This window comes from Tupaia chinensis, unplaced genomic scaffold (assembly GCF_000334495.1).
Source record: "Tupaia chinensis unplaced genomic scaffold, TupChi_1.0 Scaffold145741_1, whole genome shotgun sequence".
Classification (NCBI taxonomy): domain Eukaryota; kingdom Metazoa; phylum Chordata; class Mammalia; order Scandentia; family Tupaiidae; genus Tupaia; species Tupaia belangeri.
Window position 1 is genome coordinate 1,630,396 of NW_006205599.1, and position 18,764 is coordinate 1,649,159.

Below are 18,764 nucleotides of genomic sequence, written 5' to 3' on the forward strand. Positions count from 1 at the left end.
TCACATGGAAGAAATAAATAAGTAAATTTTAGTGTAAAAATATTAGGTAAATTATGATGCTTCTCTTAATGGTTATGCAAGTAAAAAAATTCTCTAGAACCTTGTGATGACATCCTCGGCAGATTGGAAAACTTGACTGAATAATTGCAGATGGGATGAAGCTAAATTTTAAAGTGCAGAAAAAGGACCCAGCAGGTGGTATGGTGGTTAAGGTGCTGGACTCCCACATGGCCAGCCACTGTTCGAGTCCCATGCCTGGCAGCTTGCTCTTTCACTTTCCCTTTCTCTCTCGTCTTTCTCTAGTGACTGTACATGCCATGTAGCAAATTAAAAAATAAATAAATAAAATAACTCTTTTTAAAAGAAGTCAAAAAAGGCAAAGTGGGATTTTTAAGTATACATTATTTTAGGATATTTTGAACATGTGTATTTGAATCAGTGACTTTTGGCATCTGCTGAGCTCTAGACACTGTGACAGGTATTAGGAACACAGACAAGCATAGTTCCCATTCTGATGAATACATAAGAAGAAAAAGTTGAGCCGAACTTGACTTCAATGAATACACCCCAGAAAAGGTTGATAGTTTCAAACTTACAGGATCTACTGCTTCATTCTATCTGCTAATCACCTAAGTGCCTGGAGCCCAGTCTTCGGAATGGCAGCTGCTAGTCTGATATTCTCACTTAATCCAGGTATAGCTGGCCAGACGGATGCCCAGGTTGATCTTGAATAGTCTGATAAACCAACTCAATCTGCTCCTCATGTACTGGTGCGATAGTTGCAGAAAGAAATCAGTGTGCATTTACTTATAAAAACGTTCACACTCGTTTATCCATTATTTTACTTTCCGTTAAAAACCGTGTTCATAAAGACATCATAATGTTACTTCTAATGGCAAAAAAATTGAAGTTCGTCCAAATGTCCAGCTAGGAGAGTATGGTGTGGTAAATTAGGAACTGTTCCCAATGGATTACCATGTAGTCTTTAAACGTGGTGGTCATGGCCTGGCTGCAGTGGCTCCACTGCTTAGAAAGCTGGAAATTTCATGAGAGGCCTGAGTTTAGTTCCTGGGCCAGCCTGAATATGTGGGGTGCAGGTGCAGTCACTTGTTACCCCACCCCCCAACTAGCCAATTGGGGGTGGGGTAAGAAGACCGCAACACAGTGAGATCCTATCAAGAATGTCTTTCTTTCCTTCTCTCTTCCCTCTCTATCTCTCAAAATGGAAAAAAATACAGTGACAGTCAAGCAAAGCCAATATAGCAAATATGGAAACACTCACCATATGAGACTGAGCAAAGCAGGATACAAACTAAGGCCACACTTAACATTAGTTATGTGAGGACCAGCAGATGGTGAAATGGCTATGTCGCTGGACTCCCATGTAATCAACCACAGTTCAGGTCCTGGCCCCAGTGGCTTAAACCCAAGCCAGGCATGTGTGCGTGTGTGCCCAAGACCCTGAGAGGAGAATGGAGAAGGGATTGTGGCGTGGCCATCACCCCTGGGGGGTGATTTCTCACTTTCTGTCTTTGTCTTTCTGGTGAGCGCACGTGCCTTATAGGAGAAACCTCTCCAAAAAAAAAAAAAAATTAGTTACGTGACACACTTGTATAAACCAAAGGACTGGAAAACGTATACAAAATAGAAGTGATGATAATTATGTTAATGTTATCAGATGATAGGTAATGGTTTTCTTGCTCTATTTTATAGATTTTACACAATAGCTAATTTCTTCACTATTTTACAAATTAGATTAGGTGGGGAAAATCCAGGGCTGAGAATATGCTGTCCTAGAGATTAATTTTTATGGTTAGATTGTGGGCTTTGCAGAGTGGGGGACAAAGAATTGATTAATCCCGTTACAGAAGGAATACCAATTACTGATTATGTTCAATTCCTCTCCTCAGCTCCGGGAATTGAGGAAGCACAGTTGGGAAAACGAGGGTACTTGACACCCACCAGTGCCCGAGAACATTTGCTTGCCATCTGGAAGAATGAAGGTGCTGTTCTAAAGAAAGAACTGTGTCATCATCTTTTTAAATTTTTAAAAAATTTTCCAGAGAGTGCATGCACTCACCAGAGAGAAACTGGAGCAAGATGAGAAAGCATCCCCCATGGGGAATGGTCATGCCACAGTGCCTTCTCCATTTCTGCCTCCTTTTGGGATTTCGGACTGCATGTGCACACACCAGGGCGTTTTTCAAGCTGCTGGGGTGAGCTGTGCAATTGACCACGTGCAGTCCGACCTCCCTAACCACCACGCCATGGCTGGCCTGATGTGTATCTTCTTGAGGCTTCAGTTGTCTGGGCTCACTAACCTGCCTTACAGTTGTTTTTTGTTTGTTTGTTTTGTTTTGTTTTAAGGTTACGATTACTGTAACTCTTTCCTGAAATTGACCTATAGATTTGGGCCAGGCTTCAGGCTACTTTGTCATTGAAGCATCATAGACCATAGAAGGTCACACCGAGACCAAGACGTTAATGATGCATTGTAACTGTAGGAGACCTCCCTTCATGCAGTTTGACGTAATTCTAGATGTTCAGTATAACTCACCTTGTTCATAAATAAGAAGCTTTTTAAAAGTTTCTATGGGAATTCCTTTTGTGAATCAAAGAATTGACCCTTTTTTTGTTTTAATTAGGATTTTTAGACATTTCAGTTTCCTACAGAAAGGGAAATCCTCTATTTGCTTCCGAGTATATAACACAACCCACGCAGTCTACTCAAGACCTGTGTGTGTCCTCTGAGAGTGTGCTCTGGGACACTCCCTCTGGCCTCTGGGATGAGGACTACTTATAGGTGAACTCAGGGTTTTGGCATGTACATACATGCGCCTGGCATGTTTCTCAAGCCACAGGGCCAGAATTGGAACTGTGGTCAGCCGTGTAGGATCCAGCTCCTATTGTACTAGGCTACAAGGCTGGCCTTCAGTCTGTTTTTTATGAATATCAAGGTAATAGATACTTGAGTGCATAGGTAAGTCTAATATTCAGGAGGTAATCTTTAACTTAATATTTATTTTTTTCTGTCTCTGCCTATCTCATCAAGCACAAGTATTTCTGTCCTGTCCCTAGGTGTCATCCCTGTTGTCCTACATGCAGAGACTAAGTTTTGTTCATTTTTCTAAAGGAACATGTGACCTTTATATATACTGCCCCCATCTTCTAGGGCTTTTTTCCCAGTGATGCTTCCTTTTTTTAGGAATTCTTTATCTAATTTTATGTTTTGTTTATTATTATTTTAATTGACCAGAGTGAGACAGAGAGAAGGGGGAGAGTGAGAAAGCAAGCCACCAGGTCCACAACTCAAACTGTAGTTGGCCATGTGGGGAGTCCAGCACCTCAACCACCATGCCACCTGCCAGCCCCGTGGTTAGTAATACTGTTGTGGTCCTCTTGTGCCCTAATATATAGGTTTCAGTGGTCTCTCTCTCTCTCTCTCTCTCTCTCTCTCTTTTTAATCTCAAATGCAGGATTCTTCCTGAATCACCTTTTTTTGGGACTGGATGATGTTGGCATGGAGTCCAGATTCAATCCCAGCATGTTCTTTCTAGACTTCTTGGTGGTGCCACCCTCAAGGTAATGCCCATTAATTAACAAACTTCATTGGAAAAAGGCTTATGGAGGAATAACAACCTCTTGGAGGGGTGCCAGGGCCATGGCGCTGAGTGCAGAGTGGGGTGAGGACTTTCTTCTTTTGTTAAGTACGACAGTTATGCTGGTGGTGGCTTTGGGAGTGGTGGGGTGTGTTGCCCACGGTGGGTGACAGGCTGAACACAAGCCTTCTTTCATGCTGTTGTTTGTTGATTCCATGTGTCCCCCTGCAGATATCGCCCTGTCAATCGCCTGGGGGACCAGATGTTTACTAATGGCCAGACGGTGAATTTGCAGGCTGTCATGAAGGACATAGTTCTGATCCGAAAGCTTCTGGCACTGATGGCCCAGGAACAGAAGCTGCCGCGTGAGGTTGCAGCGCTCACCACAGATGAGGTCAGGACTGCCTTGGTCTGAACCAGACAGAGCTGGGTTCGAACTCTGTGCAGTGTGGTTGCAGAGGCTGTGGGTGCCAGGCAGCGCTGACAGGCTGTTCTGTGCAGCTGGTGGCACCCTTAGTAGGAGCTGCAGATTGGCAGTGGGGGGGGAATAGTTAACATCGGGAGGACTAGCACGGGCCTGAGCATGGAGAGGTTCCGGTCTAGGTTCTGCCCTTCGTGAGCATGCCGGTGACCTAGGTTGAGTTGCTTTAATTTCGTGGGCTGGTCTCCACGGTAATATGTGTGGTTGATGGTGAGATTTCACACCTAGGCTGCTCTGGGCCATCTGCTGTTGCAGCTGAAAGAACTAGTTCCCTCCCCTCTGTCTCTAGGATCATGTGTCCTAGTCACAGCACTGGAGCTTGTGCTACTCAGCTCTGTATGGGGCTTATTAAAGTCTCCAGCACTGGGAGCGCATGTCAGAGAGTGGGATTTTCCCAGAATGGGACTCTCAGCTAACACTTCCTCAGCCTTCAGTGTGCTAAGTCCTGTGCTGGGTCTTTAATGGGTATAAAGATGAAGTGGGGCCCAGATGCCATAGCACTGCAGTAATGCCAGTGCCCTGTAAAACGAAGCTATGTGAACCGCAGGTTCAGATCCCTGGATTGAAAATACTGGTCATGTGCTCAGGCACCCAGCCAGGAGCCGGAGTGCTGGAGAAAGGGGATCGTGAGCCGACAGTACCTTGTCTAGGTTGCTCCTCTCTGTTTCTCTCATGCTGTCATTTAAAAACAAACCAAGAAGCTGACTCCGTCAGAAAGCTTGCTGAGGTCACGAGGGGCAGGCAAGCAGGAAAGGCCACCTCCAACCCTGGGTACAGTCAGGGCTCTCAGACTCCCTTCCGGTCTCTGGAACAATCCTGCTATGAGCCAGGCCCATCACTGGGTGGTGCCACCATCTCCTGGACAGTTGCGCTGTGTCACCTCGTCCTTCTCCTTGGTGCCTTCTGGGGTTTTGCTTATGTTTTCTGATCAGCCAGCACAGGTGGGCTTTTAAAACATCCGCAGTGCAAGGTGGAAGTTGCCATCTGTGTGTCTCAGTCCAGTTTGAGAGGGAAGACCAAATACAGTGACCAGGGCTGACCATTTTGTTTCTGTTTCGTTGTCCCTTTTAGAAAGGGCAACCTCTTTGTCAGAATGAAGGAAAAGTCGGTTTCTGCAGAAACCAGCAGCACCCTCTCCGATTCCTAGGTCACCACGCCCTCTTTCCCCCCACTGACTGGAGGTGTTCTTTCTTCCCCCTTTGCTTCCTGTGGCTCCCCTTGGCAGGCGCTCTTCTAGATACCATGGACATGCCAGTGAGCCAGGGAGACCAAGTCTCACGCATTCGCAAGTGGTCATGTGGCCCTGAGCTAGGCAGTGCCACAAGCCCTGCGTTAGGCTAACAGGCCCCTGTCGTCATGCAGGTGACATCACTCCTCTTGAGACTCCTTCAGCAAGAGCTTTACCGTGAGGGGTGTCTGCAGAAATTTGTCTGACTTCCTGTAACTAAAGAAGGCCCTCGAGGGTCAGTCCCATGGCCTAGTGGTTAGGGGAGCCAGATTTGACATGGCCACCACAGTTCTAATCCCAGCCTTAGTGGCTTGAAAAAACATGTGAGGTGTATGTGTGTGCATGCCCCAAATCCCAAAAGGATGGAGAGGTGGAGAAAGGATTGCAGCATGATCACCCCGTCGAGGGGTGCTTTCCCCCCTCCCTCTCCCTTTCCCTTTCTGGTGAGCATGCACACCTGCTGGTGATTAAAAACAGGAGAAGAAAAAGAAGAGGGCAGTTGCACTCCTCCGGGTTGAGAAGAAGCCCACATCATCCCTGATGATTTTCAAGACAGTCTTATTTACTGTACCTTCCCTGACCCTCACCCCTCCCACTCTGACACTGGCAGCTTTCTCTTGTCATCTGGCCACCCTAGCGGACACGGAACCATCTTACTGTCTCCTTGTCATATCCAGCCAGATGGGACCAGTCAGTGGCCAGACAGTGCCAGTAGGTGGTGCTCTAAGGCAGCTTAAGGCCTCTGTGTATTTCTGTCCCCGGGCAGTTAGTGGGAGAAGGGCAGGGACAGAAATATTTAAAAGGATTGCGTAAATACTCCAGTGAGGTTTGGCAATCACCCAGTAATCTGACACAGCCCAGTTGGGGACACACATCTTAACTGATGACATAGAAAACTGTATAGCAAACTTTTTTCTTTTCTGAAGTTGTTCCTCCTGGTTTTTATAAGTGCTTTGGATCAAGTGTTTTCAAAACCATAAATAAATTTGAAATTGCCTGTGAGACTTGGTTATCTGGCAGGGTAACCGAACTTTGTAAGAGAAGTATTAATAACGTGGGAAAGACTTCAAAAGTTGCCTCAGGAACTAGATGTTAAGGAACTTCAGCAGTTGCCTCACGAAAGGAGACTGCTTGTAAGTTTTGAGTTAAATTTTATTAACAGAGACAAGCTGGTAAATATGCAATAATTTATTGATACATAGGAGACTTGGAAAAAATGGATTGGAAAAATCATTGGAAAAACAAAGTATAAGTTTATTTTGGTGTAAAAAGAATTTTGAAATTGGGCCAGCAGGTGGCATAGAGGTTAAGGTGACTGGCCCCCCCTCCCGTCCCGCCCCCGTGGCCAACTGTGCAGTTTGAGTCCCAGACCTGTGGCCTGAAAATCCTGTGTGTGCATGTGCTCAGAATCCTGAGCGGAGAATGGAGTGGAGATTGTGTGTGGCCATCCACCCTGGGTGGTGATTTCTCACTTCCCCTTTCTCTCCTCCTCTCTCCGGCCAGCACATGCAATTCTATAACAACAATAACAACAACAAAAACCTCGTGTTCAAATCTGTGCAGTTTTTTCCTAATACCTATTCTCCATGAACTTGGTGTAGACCCCCTCGTATTTATGAGTGACTCATTAGCCCTTTTGCTGTCTTCTGTGAGGTTCAGAAAACATAAAGGCAGACCCCAGAGCTCATCGTCTGTTAGAGCTAGGATAAGAAAGAAGAATAAAACCAAACCGGGCCTTCTGGAAGTCTTTTCCATCCTGCCTGCTTTCTGATTGTATCTTCCCAGGAAAAAGATTCCTCGATTGTCATGGACCGATCCTTTCTAAGTGCCCTTCCAGGCCAGTCCCTCACAGACAAGCTTTACAACATTTGGATTCGTCTCCAGAGCCATGTCAATATCGTGTTCGACAGTGAAATGGACAAACTGATGATGGAAAAGTACCCTGGCATTAGGCAGGTGAGCAAGGGTTGGGTAATACACATGTTTGTGGTGAAACAAGGAAATACTAAGCATATTTGGATTTTTAAAAATGATTTCCATGGCCTTTTTTCTCCGTAAAGATCCTGGAGAAGAAGGAAGGTCTGTTCCGAAAGCACATGATGGGAAAGCGCGTGGACTACGCGGCCCGCTCGGTCATCTGCCCAGACATGTACATCAACACCAACGAGATTGGGATTCCCATGGTGCGTGTGCGGGGCTGTCTGCCACCGCTGGGTGGGCGTGCCGCAGGGCTAGGGGCAGGGTGTGCAGCAGTGTGGTAGCTTGGGCGAGAAAGGGTTTGCTCTTACACCACGTGTGGGGGGCTCTAGGCTATGTGGTGGCTTGCCAGATCTCTAGGGACTGTCTGCCCAGGAGGGACTGGGGCGCTAGGAGCTGACTGCAGCTGTCCACAGCCTTGCCTGCATGTCTTCCTCCCAGATACCTTAGCCTGGTCTCCGAACCTTCCTTATCCGAGTGACTGCATGACAGGAAGAGGGCAGGGGGATTTCAGTCTCGGGTACTTGCCAGGCATCAGGAGTCAGGAAGTAACCATTGGTTACAGGGTAGGAGAAGAGCAGAACGCCCCCGGAGAGAAGTCATGTGCATGTCATCCATCCCTGCAGTTCCTCCTCTGTAGGCAGCCGGCCCCAGCCGCCCATTAGTTTCCCTCCGGGAGCCAGCCACAGCTCTTACTTCCCCACCAACTGAAGCCGTGGTGCTCATTAGCAGCAGCCCTTTAACCGGCTTCCTCCTTAATGGGTCCTGAAGTGAGTAATGTGAAGATGGTTTAATCCCTTCTGATGAGAGTCATTTCCTCCTGCATCACCTTCCGCCTCCCTCAGGGGCACTGGTCATGAGCAGAGCTGAAGTGTCCTGATCATCCTGTGCACCTGCTGTTCATGCCTCTCGGGCACTTGTGGGCTTCCCGAGCAAGGGCGTGGCGAGTCAGAGGACAGGAGTCAGAGAAGGCTCCGTCCTGTGCCTTCTGCCTCCTGGGATCATAGGTCTTTGCTTCTAAAAGTTGAGTCAGATGGCAAGGAAAGGCTTTGCAAAGCCCAGTGGTGATGTTCCCAAGGCGGGGACCCTGAGAGGAGAGGCCAAGGGCCTGTGTGCTGTCCCCTCTGGTCCGAGGACAGGGGCTGCCCATGTTTGCTTTGACCTCTGTGCCTGGAGTGCCCCCAGCTTCAAGAAAGACCTTTAGTGCTGCCCCTTCTGCCTCCATAGGGTGCTAAGTGTCTCTTTCTTGAGTCTCGTACATTCACAGTAGCTCGGCTCCTGGGAAGGGACTCTTGATATTAAAGTTACCCCTCTGCCCATCTCCAACCTGCCCCGTGTCTCAGAGCCATGCTGGCCTAGGCATGTTACTCCAGGATGGCTCTTCACAGGAAGAGCAGAGCAGGTGAAGCTGCCTCTTGACCCCTCGGGGCACTCCTCACCCACGCAGCACTGTAGATGGGTGTTGCAGGAGCAAGGAGGTGAGAGAAGGGTGCACAGTAGCTGGAGACCCTGCAGGGAAGCAGGTAGACTGGACTGCTCTCTCATAAGGCTGCTCCCCAAAGACCAGGTGTATAAATGTGCCAGACAGTGGTAAGTTCCTCGACAAGAAGGGCAGGCTGAGGGTGTGGGTAGCGCAGAGGTGGGGTGGTCAGGGGAGGCCTCATTAAGTGCCATGGTGCAGAGACCTGGATAAAGTGCAAAGACCTAGTCCCTTTCTGGAGGACTTTGCAGAATCTTGGATGTATTTGAGTGAATTTTGAAACATCAAAGGGATTTATAATATTCAGTAGCTCAGTAATTTAATAAGAGAACTCATTTTTCTTGGAGGGTTTTGTAGGGCTAGTGTTAAGTAGCATGCTGCATTTGCTCATGTGTCAGAAACAGGTTCAGCTTGAGTGCCATCTTGACTGTGGTGTCTGTCAAAACTGCTGAGGTCAGAGATCTGATGCCATGTCTGGGCTCCGGGAAAGTGCCATGATCAATTAGTGATGTCTGCTGGGGTGGAGGAGGGCTGTGATGGTATCTGGGAGCAGGTGCCTTGTTTCTTTCTTTGATGACTTTGAATGTATTGACAGATGAGGAAATAATGAAGTTCTAGAATGAGCTGAAAATATTCTAGTGTCTAAACTACAACACTTGAATTACTCTCCCCAGACTGACCTTGCTAGGAAGGGAGGCCCAGTCTCTGGCAAGATAGCCCTGTGGAGAGGACAGGCGGGATATGGCTGTACTTAGCAGGGCCGTGGCTAATTGAGATAGCCCTTCCGTATCTCAGGGGGAAATCACACGGCGTGTTGACTCAGATGTTGGGTCTGGGTGACCTATCTCTGCCCACTCTGCATTTCTGTGTCCACTCTTTATTTCCAGGTGTTTGCTACAAAGCTGACCTACCCTCAGCCAGTTACCCCCTGGAACGTTCAGGAACTGAGGCAGGCAGTCATCAATGGCCCCGGTGTGCACCCAGGAGCAGCCATGGTCATCAACGAGGACGGCAGCCGCACAGCCCTGAGTGCTGTGGACGTGACCCAGCGGGAAGCCGTGGCCAAGCAGCTCCTGACTCCAGCCACAGGGGCACCAAAGCCCCAGGGGACAAAGATTGTGAGTAGTGGGCAGGTTTGGTTGGGCCCAGTCAGCCCTGCGGGCGGATCCCCTGTGCCTGCTGTCCGTCAGCTCCAGCTCCAGTGAGTGCCGGCAGACTCACTGGAGTCGTCTGTGTCCCGAGAGGAGGCTCCCCACATGTGGCGTGCTGTACATGCTTGTGCTGCTCACTGCTATTGATTTAGACTCTAGTAACGGGGCTCAGGAGTCTTTCACAGGCTTTCAAGAGGGTTCTCCTGCATGCTGAGGTTTGAGACTCGCTCTGTAGGGAGTGCTCTGTGCCAGGGAGACAGTAACTGACCAATTTTTAACTAATGCTTCAGTTCAGGCCAGTTGCTAATACCCACCCATAGTGCTAGGCCGAGACTCGATCTGCATTCCACCGGGAAGAAGAGCTCAGTGTTGATTGCAGTGTTGCCAAGGGTGTGAGCTTGGTGCGTGATGCGTTTGTGTCTCTGTCATATATAGCCTGGGTAACAGGTTACAGTGGCAGAAGTTGTTGGAGCAAAACCAGTAATACCCAGGATCAGGGGTGACTGGCTGGGGTTTCGTGCCCGCCGGTTCAGCTGCGAGACCTCTCCTTGCCCTCTGACCCATCGGTCCCTGATGGCTAATACGCTGGTCTGTAGTGATGGCTCAGGTAATGGGCTCAAGCTCTGGAGTTTGCATCAGCCTTGAAGGATCGTCGGGGTAACAGAGGCGAAAGGAAGCATTGTTGGCCTTGTCGCGGTGGCCATTGGTTCCCGTCATTCTTCATCAGGACAGCAGCGCACGGGTCTGGCCTCTTGCCTTCGTCTTGTCCTCAAAGCTCTCCTGAGGTGGCAGTCACACACCACCTGTTTTCTGCTTTGCAGATGGGAGGCACACGCAGACCCAGATTGGGTCACCTGTTTTGTTCTTTCCTAGTCTTCACGGGATTCTTCTGCTTTCCTGAGTGCCTGGGATTTTGCTAGGAACCATGTGAGGGGTATAAGAGAAACCAAGGCATGTTTTACCCACTGCTGGTGAAGCCAGATAGATACGAAATAAGCTTAAGTCACACGTGTGAAACAGTCTCACGGAGATGAGAATACGGACAGGGAGAGCAGCGGGAGTCAGGCGGCCTGGAGGGCCTGCTCCGTGCTCTGCTGTGCTTTGCCAGTCTCCGTGGACATGATCCCTGCACTCCTGGAGGTTCGGCAGGATGTGGGGGGTGCCAGTTAATATGTTTACAGACGCATCCCTCCCTGCTGGAGGCTTGGTGGACACTGTAGTGAACCGTGATGGGGGACAGTGGCTTTATGCACAGGACTCTTAAGTTTGAGGAGAACATGCTGGGGGAGGGGGGCAAATGGAGTTCAGAGTCCCCAGGAGGCAGTGAGCCTCAAGGGAGGTGGGACCAGGGTCAGTGCACGGGACATTTCAGAGGGGATGCCAGGGGTGCTCGGCTGCGGATTGGCCGTCAGGGCTATAAGAGGGGAGGTGAAACCGAGTCGTGGCTTCCAGCTCAAGGGAACAGGAGTGCCGAGAGATGGGAGCTTTGGGCCATTCCTAGTGTGAGCTGACCCTGGAAAATCTCTTTAAAAAGTAGACACATGGGCTCGGTTACAGCCCTCCCCACAGATGGAGGACTGCGGAGTTCAGAAGTGAGCCTGTGGGAGTGATGAACTCTGATCACAATTTACAATGCGGAGACAGTGGAGGGCCATAGGGGACTGAAATGCAGAGTGTGTGGGACACAGGTTGAGGTGCAGGAGGCTCCAAGGTGTGAGGGCACGTCGGAACTGACAGTGGCCGAGGCACAAAGGCAGGAAAGGACTCCAGGCAGAGCCTGGGAACTAAGGATGATTGCTTTTATTTCCCCAAATCTCAGCGGTGCTGTGATGCTTGGACAACGAATACAACACACGCGTGCCTACGACTTAGACTTTGGCTAATGTGCCGTGTATAGACCAGGACGGGGCCGAAGGGCTGGGTGAGATGTTAGGGAAGGAGAGACTGGATCGAGGTAACGATGAACCAAAGGTTAGATGAGAAGGGGGAAGGGTCTGTTCCCCTGTGAGGTGTGAACCCGTTGCCTCTTCCCCTGGGCCTTGTAAACAGGAGGAAGTGGCCCGGACGGCTGAGTCTCATTTCCCTGCCCAGCGGTCTGCCAGCAGCAGGCCTTTGGCTCTAGGCCTGCCTCTGAAAACTCTGACCCGGGCACTGGGGCAGGCCAATTTTCACTGCAGTATTTATTTAGAGACAAGAGAAAGGAAGGGCCTCGGGTTTGGGTTGGCACGGGGAGTGCCTGGTGCCCCAGGGCTTGTTTGGATTGGCCGGTGCCTGCCAGGCTGGCCCGCGTACCTTCCCAGCTGTGGCAAGCTTGCTTACACTTGGAGGATGTCTCGAATTTGCAAGGCTCAGTTTCTGCGCCCAGCCTGGGTTTTTGGGCTTAGGCCATAGGTCTGGGCAGTTTCTCCCTTGAGAGGCTGAAGAAAGACCTCGGGCTGTATGACGGAGGCAGACAGCAGCCAGTGCCCTGGGCAGATGCTCATGGGACTCCTCAGCGGTCAGGGCTCCTGGGAAACATTGGGTGGGGGTGGTGGGAGGAAGATTTTGATTCCTTGGGGAACAAAGACAGCCTCCATTCTAGGTACTTTCAGGGCTACCTTTCAGAATTTGAGGATTTTGCTCCTTGCTTTTCCTGGACAGGAAGGAGGAAGGTGAGAACCTTCTCTTAATAACCTCTGGCCTCCTTCTTTAGCAGTTTTTCCATGGAGCTCCGGAAATGTGGGCAACAGAGGAGGAAACTATTGGATGGGGTCATTTGTTGTTTGCACCAGCCTGCCAGCTACTATGGTTTCGAGGAGATTCGGGGTACAAGGAGGTTTCACTGAGTTGCCATCATAATTCCTCTGGGCAGCTGAGGTTTGGAGGGGTTTTCGGAACACTTGGAGTGGCTATTAGGTTGTACATGACACAGTGTCATGCATTTGTGTTTTGTTTTTAAGGTTGATTTCTTCCATGAGAGAGAGAAACAGGCACCCTCCGCAGGGCGTCATGCTCCGGTCCTCCCCACAGCCGCCCCAGCTAGGGTCACAAGGCCTCGCATGCCAGAAAGGGTACAAGTTGACCTGGGAACTAACCCCATATGGCTTCAGCACCATGGAGTGGGGCATTACTGTGGCTGGGCCTGTTTGTTTGGTTTTTTTTGGAGAGATTTTCACTGTAGGGTGCGTGCGCTTGCCAGACAGACAGAGAGAGACATAGAGACAGAAAGCGAGAAATCACCCCCCAGGGGGGATGGTCACGCCGTAATCCCTTCTCCTCCATTCTCCCCTCGGGATCTTGGGCACGCACGCACACGTGCCCGGCATGAGTTTTAAGCCACCGGGTCCGGGACACGAACTGCGGTCGACTACGTGGGAGTCCAGTGACATAGCCATTACGCTAACTGCTGGTTCCCAAGGCCTGTTTGTTTTTTAAAGTGTCATTTATGTTTGTTAATAGGAAGCTCAGTAGTTAATACAAGACAAGTAAAGGGCTTACTGAGCTTTGTAAGTCACCTCGGCGAGAAAGGTGTCCTGTCAGAAGGACACAATCAACCTTATATTTGTAAGAGGAAAAAATGTGCACAGTGGTTTTCTTTGAAGGGTAAAATTACTTGTGAATTTTTTATTTAACTTTATGTACTTATATATATATTTTTTTTAATTTGACCAGAGAGGGACAGAGAAAGAGAGAGAGGGAAAGTGAGAAAGCAAGCCGCCAGATCTGGGACTTAAACCATGGTTGGCCATGTGAGAGTCCAATGCCCTTAACCACCACGCCATCTGCTGGCCCGACTTGTGAATTTTTATTTTCTTTTTTAAGTTTGTCTAATTTTATTTTGTCTTTCCCCCTGTAATGAACATATCGCTTGTACATTGTGAACACGTAATGAACATATCGTTTATATTTGTACATATCACTTGCTTTCTATAATAATGACTGAGAAGACCTTCCTCTGACCCCTTACGAGACGGGGGGATGGGGGGAAGGGGAGCAACAGACAGCTTTGACTGGGTCTCTCTGTGTTTTGATCTCCTGCCTCAGCCTCCCAGTTAGCTAGGACTGCAGGCATGCATAACCAGGCCCAGCATGCTCTGGTTGACCTGGGAACTGAACCCTGGCTTCCTGGGCAGCTTCCAGCCTCCCAAGCAGTGGTGGTATTTATGTGCCTCTGCAGCTGGGCCTGAGGATCTTTTTCATAAATTTTACAGAAGCAATGTGTGTTCCTTGAAAGATGAATGGTACCCTGGGGACAACAGGTGTGTGGTGGCTAAGGTGGCTGGACTCCCACATGGCTGACCATGGTTTGAGTCCTAGACCTGGAGGTTTGCTTTCTCACTTTCTCTCTCGTCTCGCCCTTTCTCTCTGTCCCTCTCTGGTCGAATGAAATGAATAAATAAATGAAGTTAAAAAAAAATTAAAAAAAAAGAAAGATGAATGGTACTGAGGTGTATACATGTATACAGTATTCATTGCTGTCACTCTTTATAGTCATAAGCCCCTGAGGTGGCCATAAAAACAGCTTAGTGGAATCCAAGCACCTCTTTCACACATGCACATACACACACACATCCATGCATGTGTTCAGGGTTGGGTTGGGCTTTATTTTAAAATTTTTAATTTTTTTTATTTCTGGAGAAGTTTTTGCTATAGGATGTGTGCACTCGCCAGAAACAGAGAGAGACAGACAGAAAACGAGAAATCACCCCCCAAGGGCGATGGCCACCCCGCAATCCCTTCTCCTCCAGTCTCCTCTCAGGATCTTGGGCACACATGCACATGCACCTCATGTGAGTTTAAGCCACCAACTCTGGGACTCGAACCACAGTCAACTACATGGGAGTCCAGCAACATGGCCATTATGCTAACTGCTCGTCCCTGGGTTGGGTTTTAAATTGCCTCATCCTATTACCTTACCTGCTACCAGGGTTTATTTTCTCTTTCTTATTGTCATACATTATTGCCGTACATTCAGGGCTTGTAAATATTTAAGTAAGCCTTTTTGTCCTTGCGTGATATTCTACGCTGTGATAGATTGCCCCTCTCTGGGACAGTCAGGTTACTTCTGGTTATTGCCTCTGTAAACCTGCCTGCATAAACACTTATACAGCCTTGCAGTTAGTGCTTTTTCCTTGTGAAAGGCTAAGAAGAAATGTGTTTTAAATATCCTCAATTTAACTTGTCAAAAATAAATTAAAAAAAAAAAATTCTAATAGCTACCTTTAAACTTTTCCTGAAAGGCTGTGGCAGTTTACACTTTGGATTAATTTTTAAGTAAGTACAGTATTTTCAGAGGGCATTGAACTGGGAATCAAGAACCCTGTCTTCCCATCCTGGCTCTGCTGTATGAGGTTGGGCAAATTATTTCTAAAATGTGAAATTCACATTTCGATAACGTCCTCATGTGTGACCATGGGGGCTTCACGGGGTCTGCCAAACCCGGGGTTTCACGGTTACATGTAGGTGTGCAGTCTTTAGGAGCTAATTCATGTCTTCAGATTAATTCCCAGGAGAGTCTGTCTCTGGGAAGACTCTCATCAAGACAGAGAGACCTGTAGCCTTATCTGTTCCTTGGGCTTCTGAGCCCGGAGCCAGGACTGGGGCTGTGCAAGGCCAGGATGAGAGAGGCCAAGGAGCGATGTCTCAGAGATTTCTAGGGTTTTGCTCCTGCATGTCACTGACTAGACCATGAGACAAGCCACACTCAGGCAAGGTGAGGGAAACCCTTGGAAGAAGCACTGATGATGCTCAAGTTCCCGTCCATCACCGACCCATTTGTCACTCTGTCCCCAGGTATGCCGGCACGTGAAGAATGGGGACATTCTCCTACTGAACCGACAGCCCACCCTGCACAGACCCTCCATCCAGGCCCATCGTGCCCGTATCCTGCCTGAAGAGAAAGTCCTGCGGCTCCACTATGCCAACTGCAAGGCCTATAACGCTGACTTCGATGGAGACGAGATGAACGCCCACTTCCCCCAGAGTGAACTGGGCCGGGCCGAGGCCTATGTCCTGGCCTGCACCGATCAGCAGTACCTTGTTCCCAAAGTAGGTTAAGTCTAACCTTGAGGCTGTTCCACTGTTTCCACGGGTATGGTTTGGCACTTTAAACTGGGGTTTTTGCCAGCTCTTGGGGTGAATGGGCAGCTGCAGGTCAGGGGCATGTGGAATGAAGGGTCCTGGTTTCTTCCACATGGAGTTCGCAGTTATTTGTTTAGAGGCAGAAAAAGTTTCCACCTTGCTGTGTCTTAAAAATGTAAATTAGGAGAGAACGTGACCGTCTTCCCAGGTTAGATTTGGCAACTCGTTAGCCCCTGGCAAGCCTTAGCATTTCAAGGGGAGGATCCTCCTCATCTGCAAGATGACTTTGATCCTTTGGATTCCAACAAGCGTGAGTTTTCAGAGACAGCTTAACTCCAGGGGCCCAGATGAGATCCTCCCTCAGGGCAGGAAGGCATCTCCTCCTTGAATTGCTTCCTTCTGTCTCTGAGGTCAGTCCTCAGGGCAGTCCCGTGTGATCATGGTTGTCCAGAGGGACACACAGGAACGATAATACATTCTCCCACCTTGCCTGGCCAGCTGCCTCTTTCCCATTAAGAGCAGGAACCCGAGTCAGCATGTGCTAATGAGAGAGAGAGAGTGCGAAAAGAGCCAGGCAGCAGGGAAAGGATGGAGTGTGTTCCAGCCGCCTGCCCAGGAGTCTGCGGCCTTTTAAATTATGAGCCATTTGCTTCACGCTGATTCGCAGTTACAGGTCATTGCTTCGGATCGTGGTGGGGTATGAAAGAACGAGGTAGTACGTGACTGTGTAACACACAGCTACCGTTTACCAAGCCTTTTTTCATTCAGTACCAGACACTGCGTAAAGCACTTTGGATGCCTTTCATTTCACCCTCCCCACAGTTCTTAGAGGTAGGTGCTAGGGATTATCTGTATTTTACACACACAGAGTTGATGTAACCTGCCCAGGGACACTCAGCAGAGAAGTAGGAGGAAGGAAAAGGAGCTCCCAATCTTCTTGGGCTTTGTTCTACAGGGATGGGGAGGCCTGTACCCAGGTGCCACAGAGGCGACTCACAGGTGTCCTGAGTCAGCACCCTCTGCTCCTCGGCGCTTCTCTTCCCCGTCAGCCACCTGCCACCCCAGGAATGAGGTTGTTGCCCAGGACCCCAGTGGTCCCGCTTCTTTTCCCACCAGATGTACTGCTGCAGCTTTGTGTGGGACCCAGATGTTAAACTGTCCCTTCTCGGCTCACCTTGGTGGGCTGTCATTAGCAAAGGAACCAAAAATAGGAAGAGGGGATCAAGGGCCCACTCAGATTACTGGGAAATTAGAAAAATAACTTTGTGAATTGAAAATGGCTTTTTTGTCTTTTCATGGATATAGTAGCAGTGACTAGTCATGGTGGCATTGACTCTGAGGGGCTTGGCCTCAGGTACTTCTCTGAGCAATTTGCAGCATCCTCTTACTTAGTTCCCGCGGCAGCTCAGTGAGGTAGGTGTGATTTTTAGATGAGAAACATTAGGTGAGTAACTTGCTGGCCAGTGCTAAGGCCAAGACTCAGACCCCACACCTTTGGGATCCCAGGCCTGTGTGCTCAGCCCAACTAGACAGGCAGGGATAGAGCTAGGCTGGGCAGGGAATATGGCAGGAGGCAGCTCCCAGGACAACCTCTAGAGGCAGAGTCACATTTCACAGGGTTGGGAACATACCAGGTAGCAACAGGTGGGGTTCTTGCTGGCAGGGACCTGTGAGCATTAGCTACATGGAGCTCAGACCGATGAACTTGAGGGTTCTTTCCTTGCTTTAGGTTGAACAAGGTGCAGAGCAATATGCGGCATCATGCTTATACCGTCCTGCAAAGGCCCGGTCTGGGTAACTCCAAATGGCCTCATCACGTGCTCATATGCCCGAGTTTTAAGTTGGACTTAAAGTTAAGAGACGGGCAGGACACTGATAGGTCAGCTTCCATTAATGAGTTCATTCCTTAAGAAGTTAAAAAAATCTGGGGCCATCAGGTGGTGTGGTGGCTAAGGTGTTGGAATTCCCACATGGCCAACCTTGGGTCAAGTCTTGGACCTGGTGATTTGCTTTCTCTCTCTCTCTTTCTCTGGCAAAACTCATGTGAAAAAAAAAAAAAATTCTAGGGATCAGCAGTTAATAAAAGCTTTTAAGAAAAATCTTTAGAAAGCCCAAGGTCTTCTTAAATATATAAATTTCACTGCGTCTCAAAATCTTATTAAGTTGGTATTGTAGTACCACTTCTATTTTTTTTACATGCCAAGACTGCAACTCTTGGAAACTAATTTTCTCAATAAACCAAGAGCCAGCATTCGAATCCAGGTCTATCTGATATAGATACGCTTGTTCCTCCCAAGCGTATCTATACCTGAAAAAAAAAAATTTAAAAAAAGTAAAAAGGAAGTTAAACTTGTGAGGGATGACCTGAGGATTCACTTTCAGTTTATTTTGTCAGCGGTAAAGAACCTTTGATTCTCCATCCATTTTATTTAGTCCTAAGGTAAATGCCAACAGGTAGAATCCTTATTTTTCCTATTGGTTATAAAAATGCAGCATGTCTGTGGTGGCAGAGTCATAAGAGGACAAGTTGGTTTGGTTAAACTAGGAAAGCCAATTTGGGGGGTCATTTTTATTAGTGTCTTTTGGTTTCCCTTTGTTCATTATTCCATGTTGCTTCTTTTCCCAGGTTCTCTTCCTTAACTAAAGTGCATTTTATTGTTTGTTTTATGCATTTAGTAGAGTTTTGTGATGTCTTCTTTTTTTTTTTTTTTGGAGAGGTTTTTGCTATAGGGTGCGTGTGCTCACCAGAAAGAAAGAGCACGAGAGAACGGGAGAACTCACCCCCAGG

At 48.5% G+C, this 18,764-nt stretch overlaps 1 protein-coding gene across 1 annotated transcript in view; it reads left to right on the plus strand.

Moving 5' to 3' along the window:
* POLR1A (RNA polymerase I subunit A) overlaps positions 1 to 18,764 on the plus strand; it is a 69,044-nt gene that overhangs the window by 9,997 nt on the left and 40,283 nt on the right. Inside the window, exons 7-13 of the mRNA XM_006168383.3 lie at positions 1,911 to 2,003; positions 3,477 to 3,582; positions 3,831 to 3,993; positions 7,094 to 7,264; positions 7,369 to 7,491; positions 9,653 to 9,883; positions 15,689 to 15,943. Of these exons, the coding sequence (XP_006168445.1) occupies positions 1,911 to 2,003; positions 3,477 to 3,582; positions 3,831 to 3,993; positions 7,094 to 7,264; positions 7,369 to 7,491; positions 9,653 to 9,883; positions 15,689 to 15,943 (1,142 nt within the window). The remainder of the gene's footprint in view (positions 1 to 1,910; positions 2,004 to 3,476; positions 3,583 to 3,830; positions 3,994 to 7,093; positions 7,265 to 7,368; positions 7,492 to 9,652; positions 9,884 to 15,688; positions 15,944 to 18,764) is intronic.